Source organism: Miniopterus schreibersii, assembly GCF_964146895.1.
Source record: "Miniopterus schreibersii genome assembly, chromosome: 2".
Lineage (NCBI taxonomy): Eukaryota > Metazoa > Chordata > Mammalia > Chiroptera > Miniopteridae > Miniopterus > Miniopterus schreibersii.
The window spans coordinates 23,627,194-23,645,326 of NC_138102.1; the positions used below are offsets into that span (position 1 = coordinate 23,627,194).

Here is an 18,133-nt window from a genome sequence, read left to right on the forward strand (position 1 = left end):
CTTGAGATTGCTAGTCTTTTTACTTCGAGCTGTTCTTGAGGGTGTGAAGTGATACCTAGTGTGGTGTTAATGTTTTTCATCAGGCTAGTGGAACTGAACTGTGTAGTTAACTTCATTATCCACGGCAACCAGGGCCTTACTGCTCACCTGAGGCACAAGTTATCAGTGACAAGTGTGAGCCAGAAAGCAGTCAGGAACCAGGAGAAGGCCTGGACATGTATCTCAGTGTATGTTCTGAGTTGTCTGTGCTCCCGTTTCCCTCTGTTAGTAGGATAACTGTGTGTTGCCTCTGAAGTCTCAGGAACCAGAGCACTTTTGTAAATGAGAATAAAAGAGCACTTACCTGCTATTTTCCTCCTCATCCATGGACACACAAAGAGCCACACAAAAATGGAGAACAGCAGGGCTACGCCAAAGGAGATGAGCGCTATCGCCCATATGGGAAGGACCAGGCCGAGCACTGAGAAACAGAAACGACAGCAGCGGTCTCAGTGGGTACTTTCTGAACGGTCAAGCCTCACAGCAATGTACTTTCCATTCCCCTAACCTAAAACCAGTCACCTGGATTTTGTATTTAATAAAACTCTCAACCAAAAAGAAGGGCTATGCTTTTTGGGACAGAAAGCTGTGTTTAAGACACGCATCACCTTGTGAATACGTGGTTACACTGGTCAGTAACCTAATTATTAAAATGTTACCACTTTGGCACAAGCAGCATATTAAGTTGACAATAAAACCACTTACATCCTATCTCAATATCCAAATTCCCTAGTGGACAAACACGGCTAAGAAAGGAGTCCTATCAGCCAGCCCGTCCCAGAGCTGGGAGAGGCTGAGGTCTGGATCCTGCACAGAGCAGCTGACTGCTGCCTCTTCTGGTTTCTCACTGGTCAGCAGCCCTGCTATAAATGGACACGACACTCTGACCACATACATTAATCTTTTAAAAAGTCAGCTTAAGGCCCAGCCGGGCGTGGCTCAGCGGTTGAGCGTAGACCTAGGATCCAGGAGATCGGGGTTCGATTCCCGGAAAGGGCACATGCCCCGGTTGCGGGCTGCAGCTGATCAATGACTCTCGTCACTGATGTTTCTCTCTCTCTCTCTCCCTTTCCCTTCCTCTCTCTGAAGTCAATAAAGATATATTTTAAAAACAAAACAAAAAATAAAAAAAATAAAAAAGTCAGCTTAGGAATAAGAGTTTGAAAAGAATCTTGACCTTCAAACTTAACTCTTCTTTGCAGTGTCAGCTCACAGAATCACAACATAGAAAAACTTCTCATTGGAAATGCGATAATGCACACTAAGGTACAAGTACATCGGGCAGTAAAAGGGTAGAGTGCGCTTGGTTTAGGAACATTGTGTTCTCCTGGCCCTGTAACGTCTCCAGAGCTCATCACTCTGAATTCTGTCTGTCTTCCGTCGCTGGTGGCAACAGGCACTTTCACACACAATCAGAGAAGCACAACTTAACACGTGCTTGCTCGCACAGGAACACACACTAGGCATACAAGAATTCCTACGACAGCATTACTTGTAACAGCAAGAATCTGTAAGATAGCTCGTATATGCATCATTATGGAAATGTGGAATAGTTATAGTCTTCAGTCAGAAAAATGAGGTTGGATCTGTATTACTGATAAGGAAAGAGTCCCAAGGTCTAGTTAAGTAAGAAAGGCTGGGTGAGTAAGAGTATGCATAATCCAATTTATGTTTTCGAAAGATAACAACCCCACATTTACTCCTACCACATGCATGAATATGTAACAAAAGTTCTAGAATGACACAATGGTTACTCCTAGGGACAGACGGGAAACTGGAGGGGGCTTTCACTTCTCACTACATATACATTTGTACCTTTAAATTTGAAAATATATAATAAACACGCACTTTTGTAAACTCTTAAAAGTTTTTAAAGAGTGTTAGAGGAGTGAACTATTTAAAACGTTGCCTTTGGTTAAATAAATCTTTAATGAAGCAAGCTTGTTACATCATTAACCGTTTTACACAAATAAACCAACCCAAAGTTATTCAATTAAGGTATTACTGAACATTTTGGTAATTTGTAAGATTTAGAATAGGTAATTAATACTATAAGGGGAGTGAATTAGTATATATAAATGTGAAAAACAAAAACCCGGAATCACTTGGCGTAATTCTAGCTGGGGGCGCCATTGGTGCGAGTATAGACACTTACAGGCTAGACTGCTTCTTCCAAACTCCTGGGTACATCAGAAAGCTGGGGACTGTGGGCTGTGCTGGCAGCTGGCAGCCAGCTCCAGCCCCGGCTCGGCCCCAGAACCCGAAGCTTGGAGCTGCTCATAAAACCACTGGGGCTGACCTCACGGGGCCATGCTTGTGGGCCACGGCCTCCTGGCTTCTGCTTTCTGTCTTCATGTCAGTCTAATACATGTGATAAAGGATCACTCCAAAGCTGTTCCTTGCCAAACTGAATGGTAACTGTTAATTACCAACATCAAACTGACCACCTAACATCAACATGCATCATTCTTACAGCTTAAAAGTAGCTGGCTTTTGAAGAGGTTTCCCCTGTTTCCTTTGGCTCTTGGTTTAGTTGATGGTAAAATTGTTAACTGTGCTACTTTTGACTTCATTGTGTTACCCTGATCTAAGAAAGGCAAGCCCTGGATACTGTGGGGAGAGAGAAACAATTTGGGAGATATTTTTTCCATTCATGCCAAGCAGAGCCCACAACAAAAGCAGAGAAGGGCTGCTTTGTGGGTCTCTTCTAAGCCCTCTCCATGGTCCCTGCTGGGGTCAAGTGGGATTTCAGAGGGTGTCAGGGACAACATCAGAAAGGGAGAAATTGAGTCAGTTATAAGCTTCTGATTCTTAGACAATAAGCCACAGTGTCACCTGCTCTTTGAACCTTTACTGTCAGAACCATCTTTGCCATTGGACTGGTCTGGGTCATGGCCAGAAACCTCTGAAGTCACACTCCCAGGCACAAGGAACTGGATGGGAGGGCAGGGGACAAACACATCACCGAGGGTGGAGGGGGTGGGGCACAGAGTAAAACATCAAGGAGGAAAAGGAGTGAAGAAATGTAGGAAAATAGGGGCAAGTTGTTGATAGTGAGTAAAGTCAGGGGAACAGAATGGGGGCAGAATTTGGATCTTACCAAATTATTCCAGCAAGTCAGTCATGTAACTGAGCATCCAAAGAACACAAGGATTTACTTTTAAAGCCTCCATATGAGAAATGCAAACTGACAGTTATGTTAACAAATAATTTTAAATTGTACTAAATATATTAAATCAAGTTTCATGGATAAAAAATAATTAAATACAAAAATTCAGCATAGAAAAGCACTGGAATCAATGTACATCCAAGGGAGAACTTTTTTCTTCTGAAAAATTTAAGGCTGACTTACATACAACAAGATTTTGACAGAAATACTTTGCATTGAATTGTCTTCCCATGAGGATCTCAAAATGTTTTGCAATAGCCCGGCTGGTGTGGGTCAGTGGTTGAGTGTCAACCCATGAACCAAGAGGTCACCGGTTCGATTCCTGGGCAGGGAACAGCAGGGGCGTGCAGGAGGCAGCCAATAGATGTCTCTCTCTCATCGATGTTTTTCTCTATCCCTCTCCCTTCCTCTCTCTCTAAAAACAATAAAAACATATTTTTTAAAGAATGTTTTGCAATAATTGCACCTTCGGAGGGCAATAAAGCACAGCCTGCCCCTGCACTCTGTGGACCTGCAAAGTAGGACACGGCTTGAATTGCTCTGGTTCCCGCAGCCAAAAGCGGCTGCCAGGAAGCCAGGCTGGGCGCCCTCCATCCAGTCCTCCGCTCCAGCCGCTCAGTGGCCTTTCATCTCCAGCCCTTTCCACTTTCTGAACAGCAAAGATATGATGAATAGTGATTTAGCTCTAACCTCAAGCATCTTTACAATCCTATTCCAAATCCCCCAAAGATCAGAAGATTCAAGTGACTCAGGGAAAAAATAAATAGAACGTTTTAGAAACGAGCACAGTCTTCCAGAGTCATCACTTTGTTACCCCTCTTGCTGTTCATATATGACAATCATCATTAGAACCTATGAAATAAATAAAACTTCTAGACAACCGATCAGGCTTTAGGCCACATTAATTCCCTTATAGCCCCACTCATCAGCCTCTCGATACAACTTTCCTTCTTTCCTCTTCCTCATTTTAGTGTAATTTTATAATATATGCTTACAAAAATATCAGCAGTACAAAAATTGTAAGATGTACAAATGTGAAAATTCCTCATCACGCTCCCCTCTCGAACCCACTTCCCGGAGAAACACTGTTGGCAGGTAGCTTTCCAGGCATTATCTAGACACAAACCAACACACAGTGTAGAGTGTGGGCCAGAATGTTTTTCTTGTGTGTGTGTTTTTTTAAACTTAACAAATGTAGGATCTTACTGTATATACTGTTCTGTGCTTTCATTTCTCCTATAACAATATATGTGGACATCTTTCCACAGTAACACACACACACATTTACCTCACTCGCAGAATCACATTTTAATAGTCCTCTCATATCTGATAAATTGAGTTACTAGTTTCTGTTTAGTTTGTTTTAGATCAACCTGTTCAAAGCACCAGAGAGAATAAAAGGCATTAAAAAAAATCCTGGCCAACTTCTTTAAGAAAATGAAGTATTCTTTTGAAACTGAAAATGCGATTTTTCCTAATCTGTCCTATAACTGGGATTTTCTGTCCTTTCTCAAACCAGGACTCATTTAAAATAATTCTGAAAAGGAAATGAATTTAAGTCACCCTGCTTTGAATCCAGCCCTTGGTGAAAACTGGAGACTCTCCTCACCCAGGGCTTCCTGACCCGGGATCAAGAGTCACTGTCGTGGAAACATCCGGTTTCTCTACAGCTCAAAACTTTGAAATGGTACCATGGGATACAGAGATCCTCCGGGAACAAAGCTCCTTCCCACAGAGCCAAGAGGGGCCGTGGGGATACTGATGCTCTCATTTCCTGGGACTGGTCAGAAGAGCTACGGCTGGAAGAGGGAGAGGCCGAGAAGGGGGGGATGGAGGGGAGACATTGGAGGGGTTGAGGGGAGGGGGAGGAGGAGAGGTGTCAGCCCTGTCTCAGGTACAGTCTGCTCTCAGGAAGCCAGAAACCAAGCCTGGTTAAGTTTGACAGCTCATTTGCTGGTAAAAAAGAGCGAGCACATATTGCTGGTGAGAACTTTCGGAGGGTCCCTCTGCCGTAAGGACCACGACGAAGTAGCAGTGTGTGTGGTGAAAGGTTTTGGGAAGGACGTGAGTAGAGCAGTGGTTCCCACCTGTACCGTGGATCAGGGTCTCCAGATTCTGGCACAACACTAATTGCCGGGCTGCAGCGGGTCTAGGCCTGGGCCTGAGAATCTGCATCTTTACAACTTATGGTGAGAAGCTGACGCTGCTGGTCTAGAGACCACACTCTGACTTAGAAGGTTTATATATAACTGCCAGAGGCTTAGCTAGGAGATCTGCTCGGCCGACTCGAAGAGGCATGCAATGAATCTCACCATTCATCCTTCAGGCGCTGAACAAAAACCAGGCCCGCACAACTGAAGGCTTTCCCATTAAAAATAGACTTCAGGCTTCTATCCAACCCAAGCGAGCACTTTATTTCCTAGAGTTACTTTTGCTTCTTGCAAATTATTTTTTAAAGGACAAAGAAATGCAAAGGCAATTTTTCAAAGTGCTACCTTAGTCTTTGAAGTGTCAAGATTGACTTTTATTTCAGAAAAGTCATGTCAAATGCAAAGTAAAACAAATCAAACTAAGCCAAAGATATAAACAACTTCAACATAACTTAGAGTGGAGGACCAGAGGAAATCCAAATAAAACACTGTAACTCAACAGCCCGCGGGTCCCCGCTGGACCCACCTCCACGCACAGGAATGCTGTTCATCAAACCCTTCAAGCTGAAACGGTGCGGTGAGCACTGTCACTGGTTTCGTCCGAGACCTTTGTCCCCCCCTCCACTTCCGAGGCCCCTGTGTGCTCACTGAGACGTCTAAGAAGAAAGGGACCCAGGAGGGGTAAGGCCCAGACTGGCAGGAAGGCAGGCGTTCTGCAAGGAGCAGACGGCGCGAGTCACTGTTGAAGTGACCCTTAGCTCAGCCTTGTCGCCCGGCTACTCATGACGCAGCTGGCCAGGCAGAGAGGCTCCACGTGCGGAAAGAGCACGTGATTCAAGTCTAGTCTGGAGGGCAAAAGTCAGCCTTCAATGTTTAAATAAAAATAAGATTTAAACTCACCTACAGGAGATTCTGGAAACATTCCCCACAAACCAAAATATTTGCAAAGTCCTTTTCTGACGTGGTGGAAGAACAAAACGGCAGGTCCTTCAGTCATGACCTCCTCCTGCCCTCTCCCCGAGGACAGCCCCCCAGAAAACGTCAAGAAAGAAATATTTTATACCAGTAAGTGTGGAAAAAGTAGAAAGATAGGATGACTCAGGATATGATGGCGACTTAGGGCCGAAAAGATGAGGCTACTTAAGACTGATGGTGATAAAACAGCCCCTAATGTGTATTAAGAGGTATTTTGTTCCAGGCACTGTACTAAGTGTCCTGCCGCGTTGTCACGTAGCACAGAGCGCGTCCTAAACTGTCCTCACTTTACGATGGCGTCAGGGAGGCGAGGAAATATGATGTTCTTGACAGCACAGTCACTCAACCAGAGTACTTAACATGAACTCGCACTGAGCATACTGTTTGTGATTTCAAATGGATAACGATCGCCAAGATTCTTGTACAGATTTTTAAAATATTCATAATTAAAGAGGTAACTGCCTTCTTCATACAACCTGTATGTTAAATATATAAAAAAACATACAGCCAGGTTTCCAAATATACTGGAAGCCATTTGTAAAGAGACTGATGACAAGGGAAAGAACCTATTAAGGCTGATGTATTTTGATTGCCCTTAACGGTGACAGTAGGTACCAGGTACTAGACGCTAAGTATCTTACCCATGCCAGTTACAGTGTCAAAAGTCAGGTGTGTGATTTTTTTTAATTAAAATTTGACTTTTCTATACTTGGTCTATGAAGGTCATAATTAAGAGCCTGTGGCTCGAGACTAGACTGTCTACTTCAAATTTTGGTTCTGCACCTTACTAGTGATATGACCTTGAGTACCCACTATAGCTGTGCCTCAGTTTCCCATCTGTCAAGTGGAGCCAGCAAAGCAACGTTACCAATTTCCTAAAGGACTTCGGAAGACTAAAAGGATTAATTCAGCTCAACATAAGTTAGCATTTTTATTATTTATTTCTCACAACCTCTCTATGAAGTATTTATACAATCCTTAGTGTCTCATCCATTATATAGTGTAATTTTCTCTAGGATAATTTACTCTTGCAGTAAGATGATTCTTTTAGCAAATTTGCAATAAAAGTGGAGCAGAAGAGGAAAAGAAAAAGAGATGGAAAAAATACACCAAGTACAGAAAAAGTCAAATTTTAATTAAAAAAAAAATCTCACAGTTGACTTCTCCTGACTTTTGGAAGAAGAACCAGGGAGCAAGAAGAAGGGAGGGTAGAAAAAAATACAGAAACAAAAAATAAATTGTCGTTAGTTGCCAAGTCCCATTTTCAGGACTCAGCACCACAAAGACATCCCCAGCCTTCACTGGCTCAGTGTCTTCAATCACTAAGCCAGAGGTGTCTGGCTATTTTGGTTTGGCTAACTTGAGCTCTAAGAGCCCAAACAAAATTAAGAACAAGAACTCACGAGCAAGAAGATGGACAAAGAATCCCTCTGCTGCAGTTCACTCTCAACCTGGGGCTCCAGGGCCTGCCCAGCACTGTTTTTTCTCTGCCTCTGATTCTCTTTTATGGAGCATGAAAACTGTCTGCCAAACACACTTCATAGTCCATGAATTACAAAACCCAAAGGGCCGTCAGGCTGCTGTTATCTGAGGCTAGGGTTTCATCTCTCCAACCACCATGACCTTCAGCTTGGGGCTTTTCCTTAACTTAAAGCAGCTGTGATGTCTCCCGGCCAGGCTGCCACCCAGGGTCCAAAAGTCCTGATCACGAGTCTTCAGACCTTTAAGATCAATGTTTCAAATGCTTTGGAGATTCCAAAGTAGCCATATAATGTTAGGAATCATTCAGAAAGTTTTTTATTCATAGTATTGAGATGCACAACATATAAATACAGATGGCTATTAAAATCTGAGCAAAACTGCCATAAGAAATTCCTAAGGATTTCCCCCCATTTTGGAAGAGGGCATTTTCCTACAGTAATATGATGTGCCAGTTCAAGAAATTTTATCTTTTGATCGGAGAGGGAGAATTTTGTCAGATATGGCCAATAACTGAATCCTATTCCATAAAGGACATTAACAAGAAGAAAAACAGCACAAATGAATGTATCTGCTGACCCCGGTCTCCCCACAACAATGGGTATATTCAGGATCTGGCTGTAGGAGGGCATCTCACAGAGCAATGGGAGGAGCCCTCTCTACCCAAACACGCACAGACCTACTGAACTAGAATGTTCAGTCCATCCTCACTGAAATGTGTGCAAATAAGAACAGTGTACATAATTTTTCTTTAGCTCTTGAAAGTGGAAAAGAACAGAACTTTTAACCCTGCCCCCTAGACCCCAAACCCTTGTAAAGAAGAACAAAAGCCATTGGTGTCGGAAGAAAAGGAGTTCTGAAAAGAAAGTCACCACTGGTTTCAGTGTCTAAAAAATAAGTGTAGCCTCTAGTTGCTGGATGTGTTGGCCTGACATTTCCAGGGAGTTTGATATTTGTGCTCTCCACCATGTCACGCAGTGTCCCGTGGTGTGTCAGCAATGTGTGGACTACGCTCCCCACCCCTCCCCAGCTCAGGGAGGTGAGACACGAGGAGTTAGAGCCTGTTCTGAGACTCAGAAGGTGCAAGGAGGCCACTAAGGCAACACAGCTGGGTAAACGGCAGAATGGGAATTTCAATTTTTATTTTAAACTTGAAAGTCTTTGTACTTCACTTATCTCTTGAGTATTTAAAACTAGCAAATGCATTTACTGCTCTTTTTACGACTCCATAATGACCACGAGTAATGCTTTCCACTGTCAGCCCACAACAGTGCCAGCACCCGATACACCCACCGTCGGATGGTAACACCCTGCCTGCTGGGTGCGAGCTCCCAAGGAATTCTTACCTGGCGCTCCTGTGTACATGATGGAAAACACGTTTATTGCTATCGTAGCGGCATAGAACACTGGGAGTGCCCGGAGGCCGTTGGGAACAGGGTCCTCCTGTGTGAAAATGAGACAGAGCGAAAGGTCAGGACCAAGAAGCATCCGAGCCAACACAGGCAACATGATACAAAACACTATTAGGAGAAAGTCCTCCCAAGCACCAGCATGGCCAAAATCGCCGGTACGTCAGTGTCGCCTGAGCTGCTTTACAGAACAGCGGCCGCTTGGGCTGTCGCCCTGCACAGACGCTGCTTCAAAAAGAGCCCACAACTATGCCCAGCAGATACTTTAAAGCACTGGAATCACATGAGCTGACATCAGATTTAGAAACAGAGAAAAACTGTGAGGTTAGGTCAGTTCCTGGGGACCAAGCCCAGAGATTGGCATCTACTTCAAAACCTGTGGCACTCACTATTCTAGCTAAGTTCAGGTTTGGTCCCATAAAACCTACTTTCAACAAATATTCTGAGACCCAACCCCCTGAGGATGCCCAACGAGAGTTAAGTGACTTGAATGCCACTATATGACTATAGATTTTGTTACTCTATTACACAACACATTTGAGCTCTATCAAAACATATAAAGCAAGCACATTACCATGCGCTGTGATTTTTTAAAAGAGCTCCAATCATTAAAGGTTAAAAAACTGGGTTCTTTATCTAATAAAACATTTACTTACAACTGTAGGGTTCTAGTACAACATTCCCTAAATCTACTACTTCAACAAAATGGCGCTGCATGTGTTTTAGGCTAAATAACATCTCAGAGAATGCTAGAAATTTGGAGTTTTAAGCAGATCTACAGAGGATTTTGAAAGAAAAATACAGACTGAGAACTCAATGCAGCACTGACACGCAGATGCAGCCTAAACAGTTCAAAAAAATGACTAGCTTCTAATAACCATATGAGATACTCGTACATTTATATGAATCTGCTACCTTCTGTGATAAAAGGAAAATGAGACCTGAACACTGATGTGAACTACAGGACTGCGGTAAGCAGAGACCATCTCAAAGATTTCCACTGTCAAATGCAAACGTGTATGGAAATCAGGTGGCTCTGCAGAGCAGCAAACCTCATCAGGAACCTGCTCAGGGGCCCTGGCCGGGTAGCTGTTGGTTAGAGCGTTGTCCAGATACACCAAAGTTGTGGGTTCAATCTCCGGGAAAGGCACATACAAGAAGCAACCAATGAATGCATAAATAGGTGGAACAACAAAATCTGTCTCTCTCTCTCTCTCCCTCCCTCCCTCCCTCCCTCGCCCCTCCCTCCCTTCCTCCCTCTCTCTCTCCCCCCTCCTCTGGAACATCTCAAGCAGCCATCAGCACTTGTCAAGAGGCTTGAGTTGAACAGCAGGGAAGTGTAAGGATCAGTCAGAGAAGGAGCAGGAGGTGGTTGAACTGCATGGGAGTCGCAGCCAGACCGGGCAGGAGAGGTAAAGAACAGCAAATATGAAGAACCGATGCGCAGGAGCTGGGATGGGAGGCGCAGCGTCTTCTAGTCTGTCACGTCCCGCGTGAAAATAACCCTGGCTGAACTGATGACAACACGCTGAGACGCTCAAATGCCTACTGTCTCTGGTTTCCAAAATGTTGTTTCCTTGGGGACAATGGCTGCTAAACCAAGACTCCCAACCAATAACCTCTGAAGGTGTATAAGACCTGAGTTTATGTTTTTAATTAAATCACCTTATGTTTTCTCAAATAATCTATTCTTGTAACTCAAATGACAGCTGTCTCACTGAGACCTTCTCCTTTCCTCCTGTCTCTCTCCCTCTCTCTCCCTCTTTCCTTCCTTCCTTCCTTCCTTCCTTCCTTCCTTCCTTCCTTCCTTCCTTCCTTCCTTCCTTCCTTCCACTGCCACCCACCCAGTCATCCATCATTTCCTCTTAATATTCAATCAGTGTCTTTGAAGTGCTAAGCACAGTGCTGGGCACTGAAATAAAAAGTGAATGAGACAGTTATGGTTCCTAGTCTCACAGATCTTACAGTAAAATGAGAAGGTACCCAGGGCTGTGGGTATAAAGGAGAGGAACCAACCAAAACTTGGGGTGGGAGAGGAAAGGCTTCCTGGGAAGTGGCACCTGGAGGCTGAGTAGGAGCAGGAGTTTGCCAGGAAGGGATGGCTTCCAGACAGAGAACATAAAAAGGCTGAAGGCAAGAGCGGGTGGCACCTTCCAAGATGTAAACAAATATTAATATGACGGGAGCCCAGGAAAAGGAGTAGTAAGTCTGTACTTGTCCAAGAGAACAAGTCCTTCAATGGACTACTGGGCAATGCCAAGAAAGAAGGAAGGTATGTTTCCGATGCGCTCAGAGTGTGCTATGACACAGTGACCCAGGCCCGCTTTAGGGCTGATAGAGACCACAATAGCCCCTTGACAGTCAAATAAAAAATACAATCAATTTTTTCTAGAATACTAATCTCAGTAAGTTTTCATTTTAATCTCATTTTATGTTTGATAAACTACATCCCCCAAAGGTATATTTTCTTCTTTTTATGCTTTTTTCAATCCTCACCTAAGGATATTTTTTCTATTGATTTTTAGAGAGAGGAGAAGGGAGGGAGGAGGGGGAGACGGAGAGAGAGAAACAGCGACGTGAGAGACACGTTGATTGGTTGCCTCCTGCAAGCTCTCCGACCGGGGCTGGGGTTCGAACCACAACCGGGGTACTGGGAACTGAACCCAAGACCCTTCAGTGCAAGGGCTGACTCTCTAACCACTGAGCAAAACTGGCCAGGGCCTTTTTATCCTTTTGAGGATAGGAAAAATTCGGAGTCTCAGGCTTGCTTTCTCCATAAAAAAAGGGAAGGAAGAGGGAGGAGGGAGGGAGGGAGGGAGGGAGGGAGGGAGGGAGGGAGGGAGGGAGGGAAGGAGGGAGACACCTTACATTTGGGTAAAGGAATACTCCAGCTGTTTCTGGTAATAGTCGATTTCAAGATCTAACACTATGTCACTCTATTCTGTTTAACATTCAGGAATAATTGCCTTTCCTTTTTGAGGTCCATGCACAATGCCTGGGTGTGTCAACTAATGAACTCAATCACGGGGCAAGAAACAGTATTTATAATGCTGGGTACCAGGGGACCCCCTGGGTACTCTACCTTAAATCTTTCCTCCTACTTTATAGTAAAGTCTGATTCTAACTCCAGGTTACTGTGCCTTAAAAATGTTAAAATTCAATGATTCCTCTGACCTCTCTCACGATTAATTTCTATTGAGTAGAACCAAAATTAGTTCTACAACTTAATTTTAAAAAATCAGCCTCACTTACCTTTTTTAAGATGAAAATTCTGATCAGTACAAACAGCACGCCAGACATGAAACCAGACAACAGTGGAGATATAAACCAAGAAGCAACTGAATAATTAAAAAAAAAAGTATAATGAATGCTAAGATTCTGCATTATTCGAGTCAGATCTATACACTACAATGGTAACAATTATATGGTACATGCATTCATAAATATTCCTAGAATCATTCATCTTAACTCAGAACCTAACAAACCCACTGCCCTAGATGAGCTGCCCTTCGCACATGCACACTCCCCTCACGCATGGTCCCACAGAGCCGAGCACACTTCCAGCACACAACTGAGTAGGCGACCCCGAGCTCTGGATGCAGCAGGTGGACTTGATTCCCACCGAGCCCCCTCTGCCTGCTCTTCTCATCAATCCATATAAAGACTCAGTCCTTGTTCCAGCATAAGGGTGATTTAAAAGGTGGGCCACCTTCCATTTCATTTTCCAAGTCCAGCTGGGACTGTCACCCTGACACTCACTCTTAGCCTCTAGCCTAGTCGTTCCCAATTCTGGCTGCACATTGGAAACATCTGAGGCGTTTTCAAAACCTCCGGCTCCACCCTCAGAATTCTGATTTAAAAGGTTTGGAACAGGGCCTGGGCATTGATGTTTTTAAATTGCTCCCCTAAGTAATTCTAATGTGCAGATAGAGTTGAGAACCATGGTTCTAGAAGCCTGCGATCTAAAGTGATTTTCCTGGCCATCTGAGTCCCTGCTTGGCAGGTCAAGGATTCATTCGACCTAGAGCACCTGAGGTCACTGTGATTTTTAAAAGGATGAGCAACCCAAAGGATGGAGATGAGGGGAGAGAGCATTTTTTACGATGGGCAGGTTGGTACTTATGGGCTGAATGGATTTCCCTCTTACTAAAGCCAGGGCCAGGAAGCAAGTTGCCAGACCTCTTAAAAGAGTCCCTGTGGGCAGCCTACAGCCCAAAAGGAACACTAGCGTGCCTCCTCTATGCAGGACGGACTGGGCACTCTCTCAAATGCAGTGAGGTCAATAACACTGGGCTCACTTCAAGGCTTCCCCATGACCATGAACTCTGACTCCTAGACACCAAAGGCATTTTCCTCATTAGGACCTAGTTTTTCTCTGACTACAGGCTGATTTCAATGAGATAAATTTCTTTGCTGCCTGGGAACAACAGATAAATATTGGTTTTTCAAAGCTGGGTGACAATGTAACATTTAAGAGTGTTTGGAGGTAAAAAAAATTCTCTAACATGTTAACAGTTTACAATCTCTGTTAACAGAAATTTTAAGGAAAAATATATTACCCATTTAGGTCTTCTAAACCTTAACATTTGAAGGAAAAATATATTATTATGCCAACTTTTAATAAAACTTACTCTAGAGAACGTAAACTTTCCTTCTCATAGGTAAAAGAAAATGGCAATTACCAATCTTGACCAGCTCCATCCACTGTACACCTTTGGTGCCAATTGCAACAAGTGAGAATCCTATAGTTGCACCAACAATGCAATGAGTTCCTGAGATTGGAAGTCTCAGGAAGGATGCAATAAGCTGCCAAACAGCTGAACCTAGAGGTGGAAAGATTAAAAAAAAAAAAAAAAAGTCAGGTATAGAGCACAGCTTCTCAAAACAGCCACAAAAGGAAGAAATACAAATTATTGTTCTCCGTAACAGCACCCCACGGGGTTAATTTTCTGTGGGTGGTTTCTTTACAAAGCGCTAATGTCCTGACGAAACTACTCAATTAACTTGAGTCAAAGAAAAAGCTTCACTAATGGACAGATAACGATGATTTATTTAAAGAAAAGTATTTAAAGAAAAGTCTCTTGGTGCGGGTTATTAACTGCCTTTGTCACATGTAGGTAAGGGAGCTGGTAACTTGTTCTGATGGGAAGCGCGGCCAAGACCAAGCTAGTGATTAAGGACTGGAATAAACAGAATAACAAGAAAGGCTGCACACTGGAAAAGCTTTCGTTGTAGTTATGCCTTGCAGTCACATGATGAGGAGGGCCAAAGAGCGGCTGTGTCATGTTAGTCTGTACACGAGAGCGTAGCACCACGTTGCTTTTTGATTTTTGCCTCTCGCATGAGAAGGAACTGTGATGCTCAACCCTAAGTTGGGCATCTGCTCTCGGTCCCTGCCTGGAACGATGGAGCTTTGCCTTATATGCTCTCTCAAGCCTTCTACTTCTTAGTAGCTAAGAGGATCCCTTAGTTGTGGCTTTGTGTCCTTTTACCTCAATTTCACCACTCTTTTCCAGGCTTAATGTTTTTCTAGGCTATAGTTCACTTCGGATATTTTCATAAGCAGATCAGATTTTGCAGGGAGTATTAAAAGCATCAGCTGGGAGAGCTCACTTTCAGACACAGTTGTTGAAAAGTTCATATAGAGCTGTAAGGGAACAAAGGGTTTGGCTGATAAGCAGGGCCCGTTACTAATCCCAAATGTTAATTCTGGAAATCTGGTTGCTTGGCAGCAGCAGCACTTTCAAGCAGACCCTTGGCATTTTCTTCAAAAATATCTGAGTTACAGGGGATCATTCAAGGCTGTGCAGGTCCCAGTTTGTGAAGCAATGCTGACAGCTGCTCCGTGAGCACTAGGTATGCTGACCTTTGAGCTGCAGTGGGCTGTGACTCTGGGTCTGTCCCTGAAGCGTGTGTTGGAAGGAGAAGGGGCCACGCCAGTGCTGCCAAACCGGTAACAAGGGCTCCATGGCAGCACCCCGGCTTCCCAGGGGACAATGCCTTAAGCCTTCACTCCTAAGCCCTGGGTTCTGCAGGGACTACACGGTTGTTTTAAAAATAAAGCCAGAGTTTGAAGCATGTTTCACAGCATAGAACCATAACTTAAAAAACAAACTTTATGATTTCTATCCTTATAGAAATTAAAATAATCTAGTGATGTTAAGAGAATGGTAGAAACTCACCCACATGATTGAGACCATGAGATTTTTTCCTTCCTGAAAGCTGCTATTCTTTCTCTGGCTGACTTTTTAACGTAAGTCCTGGAGCAGAAGGGTTTATAAGAAAAGGTAGGGGGGGTGGGGGCTGCCTGAGAGAGGGAAGAAGAAAAGGAAGAGGGCCAGTGGGGAGGAGTGAAGGGGCAGCTAAAGAAGGGAAAGGAGGCAGGTGTTTGCAGGGGACTTAGCAAGGTGAGAGAGGGCGAGAGGCCTCCTTAACCCCAGGAATTTCTGCAGGCAAATGGGATTACATTCGTGTTAAGAAAAACAGTGGGAAAGAGAAATATATTTTAACTTAGAATAATGATACCCTACAAAAAGGAAAGGGGTTAAGCAGAGGATACGGGCATAAGACAAAACCTAGGGAAGGTTTGGAGGGAAATGGGCATCTCTGAGGCAATAGGTTCCTGGGAAGATGAAAGGCGGCAGAGCAAAGGTTCAGGGTTACCGTCAAGGCAGGCAGGCATGAGCAAGTGCGGGGCAGGGGGAATGCTCAGAGGTTATGGGCAGAGAGGGAGCTTTAAGGAGACTGCACTTCTTAGTGTGGCTCAGGGAGACGGTTTTTTCGTGCTGTGGTGGGCATTTCCATGGGAAGATGGTGAATTTTAGATTCTCAGTAGATTTTTGGAACCATTGGTGGTGTCATACTAAGTGGATTGACTATTGCTTTAGGACTGAGCTAGAGTCCCAAAAGATAACTTGTTCAAGAAGTTTAGCTGGCACAAACAATTTCTTCCACCCAACCAACTAGCGCCACCACAACTTTATCAGAAAGCACAGAGACCCATGGGCTTGGGGAGAAGTTTCTGGAAAAAAAAAAAAGAGAGAGCAAAAATAAAATAGAATAGAATAAAAGGACAGGGGAAGAGAGGGAGAAAAGATACAGATGTAGAATTTAGAAGAGGAAGATTAGGAGAATTCAGGCATCTGAACAGAATCAGCTTTGATTTTGGCCAATAATAATTATACCACCATCTTAAATTTACATAGTTCCCATTTGCAAGGAACCCAGTTTTTGAAAATCTAGGTAACCCATATAAATTCCCAACAAAATAGGCCTTGAGACTTGTCTAACCACACACACAAGAAAAGAAGGAGGGGAAGAAAAAGAAAAGAGAGAAACCAAAGCAAACAAAATCAAGTTATTCAAGCAAAACCCCAAATTGCTTTGGTTAACCTAAATTCTAGTTGAGGTAAGTATTCTTCATTCTTTCAGTGGAGAGCCAAGGGCCAGGGGTGGGAAAACTGTTGTCCACACAAAAAGCAAGCAGGGACACAGCTCCGCTCACAAGGCTTTCTGTCCATCGGAGGGCTCAGTGTGGCCTCACTAATGAGTCTCTTTAATAAGCACCACCATTCCTCGGGTTTCATCCAGCGAAAGGAGAAGCTTCTGTTAACACTTAATTTTATCAGGGTTCCTTTTCATTTCTCCCCTACCTTCAACATATCTTGCCCACATCATCCTGACTGAAAAAAATCTTAATTTCAGGTCAATATGATTACGTCTTAGACACCTATTACAGCTATACATGGGTGAATTTTACAAGTGACTTATTTTTCTATGAGAAATTTCAATTATATCTGACTATGATAAAAAATGTATGTTCACTGAAGTTAAGTAAAAATCTATCATTACAATAGCTGCTGGAATTAAAGTGATGGTGAACCCTACATCTTTGAAACACAGAATGTTCAGCTGAGACACAGGAACTCCTCAGCATATGTTACCAGCCTACTGCACTTAGTCGTATTTAATACCTTAGTACATCGGTCTGCTTCGGATCAAATGCCTCAACAACTTCTCAGACTAACTTGCTATAATAAAAAGATGATGGATCATCTTAAATCTGGCAAATCATTTCCACATCCTGGGTGCTTAAGTAATGCCAGTGACGATAAATAACTAGGAACCTGTGGAATGTGGCTCTGTTCTTGGTACACCAGCATCTTACCTCCTACTGCAGGACTCTTCCTACAGAAGGATATGTCCTGGTGAAAGCAGAAGGTGGGAGACTTCCTCCCTAACCCTCTTCTCCCTAACCCAGTTCCCGTACTGATCAGCTGTGTGCTGTGCAGTCCTCTCTCCCCAGAGGCAAGGAGAGAAAGAGTCCTGTCAGCTGTGCTTAAGGCACCTCTGCCCGAGTCTTCTTTTCTGCTGCAAGGGCAGCGAGGGAAGTGCCCACCCAGTGCTTGGAGTCTAAGGTCACCTTGGGCAATGGGGAAATCCCCCTGTCTGACCAGCCAATCTCCTATTAACATACTTCACTGCCTTCAACACTGCTCTCTCATCTAGACAACCTGAAACCACCAACAGGTGACACACAAATGACCTTTTGATCAGAAAACAAAACAAACATACCAAATGGAGCTCCCAGAGGTAGAATTAGAAAATCAAAACAAAAGCCAACAAAAGGACTACAAATGATGTAGAAGACCAGAACTTCTAGAAGCACAAACACTTAAGATTTATTTGGTACCTGCTCTAAAACTTAAACTGAGAATACAAGTAAAATTAATAAATATTGTTTTATTGGTATCCAAGTTTTCAAACCATTGCATCCTAATTGATTTTTTAAAAATTTATAAAAAATAGAAATAAACCTTAAAGGAAATCTCTTAAGAAAATCTTTCAAACACATTTTATTAGACACGCTATTTCTCTAATAACTTTCAAACTACTTTAAAACCACAAAGAGC

General features: G+C 43.5%; 1 protein-coding gene across 8 annotated transcripts in view; it reads right to left on the reverse strand.

Moving 5' to 3' along the window:
- SLC20A2 (solute carrier family 20 member 2) overlaps nt 1–18,133 on the reverse strand; it is a 96,184-nt gene that overhangs the window by 21,332 nt on the left and 56,719 nt on the right. For all 8 annotated transcript variants that reach the window (XM_081129045.1, XM_081129044.1, XM_081129049.1 and 5 more), the window contains 4 exons: nt 13,904–14,044; nt 12,474–12,559; nt 9,159–9,255; nt 344–460 (listed from right to left, as the gene is read on the reverse strand). In XM_081129045.1, coding sequence (XP_080985171.1) covers nt 344–460; nt 9,159–9,255; nt 12,474–12,559; nt 13,904–14,044 — 441 coding nt within the window. The remainder of the gene's footprint in view (nt 1–343; nt 461–9,158; nt 9,256–12,473; nt 12,560–13,903; nt 14,045–18,133) is intronic.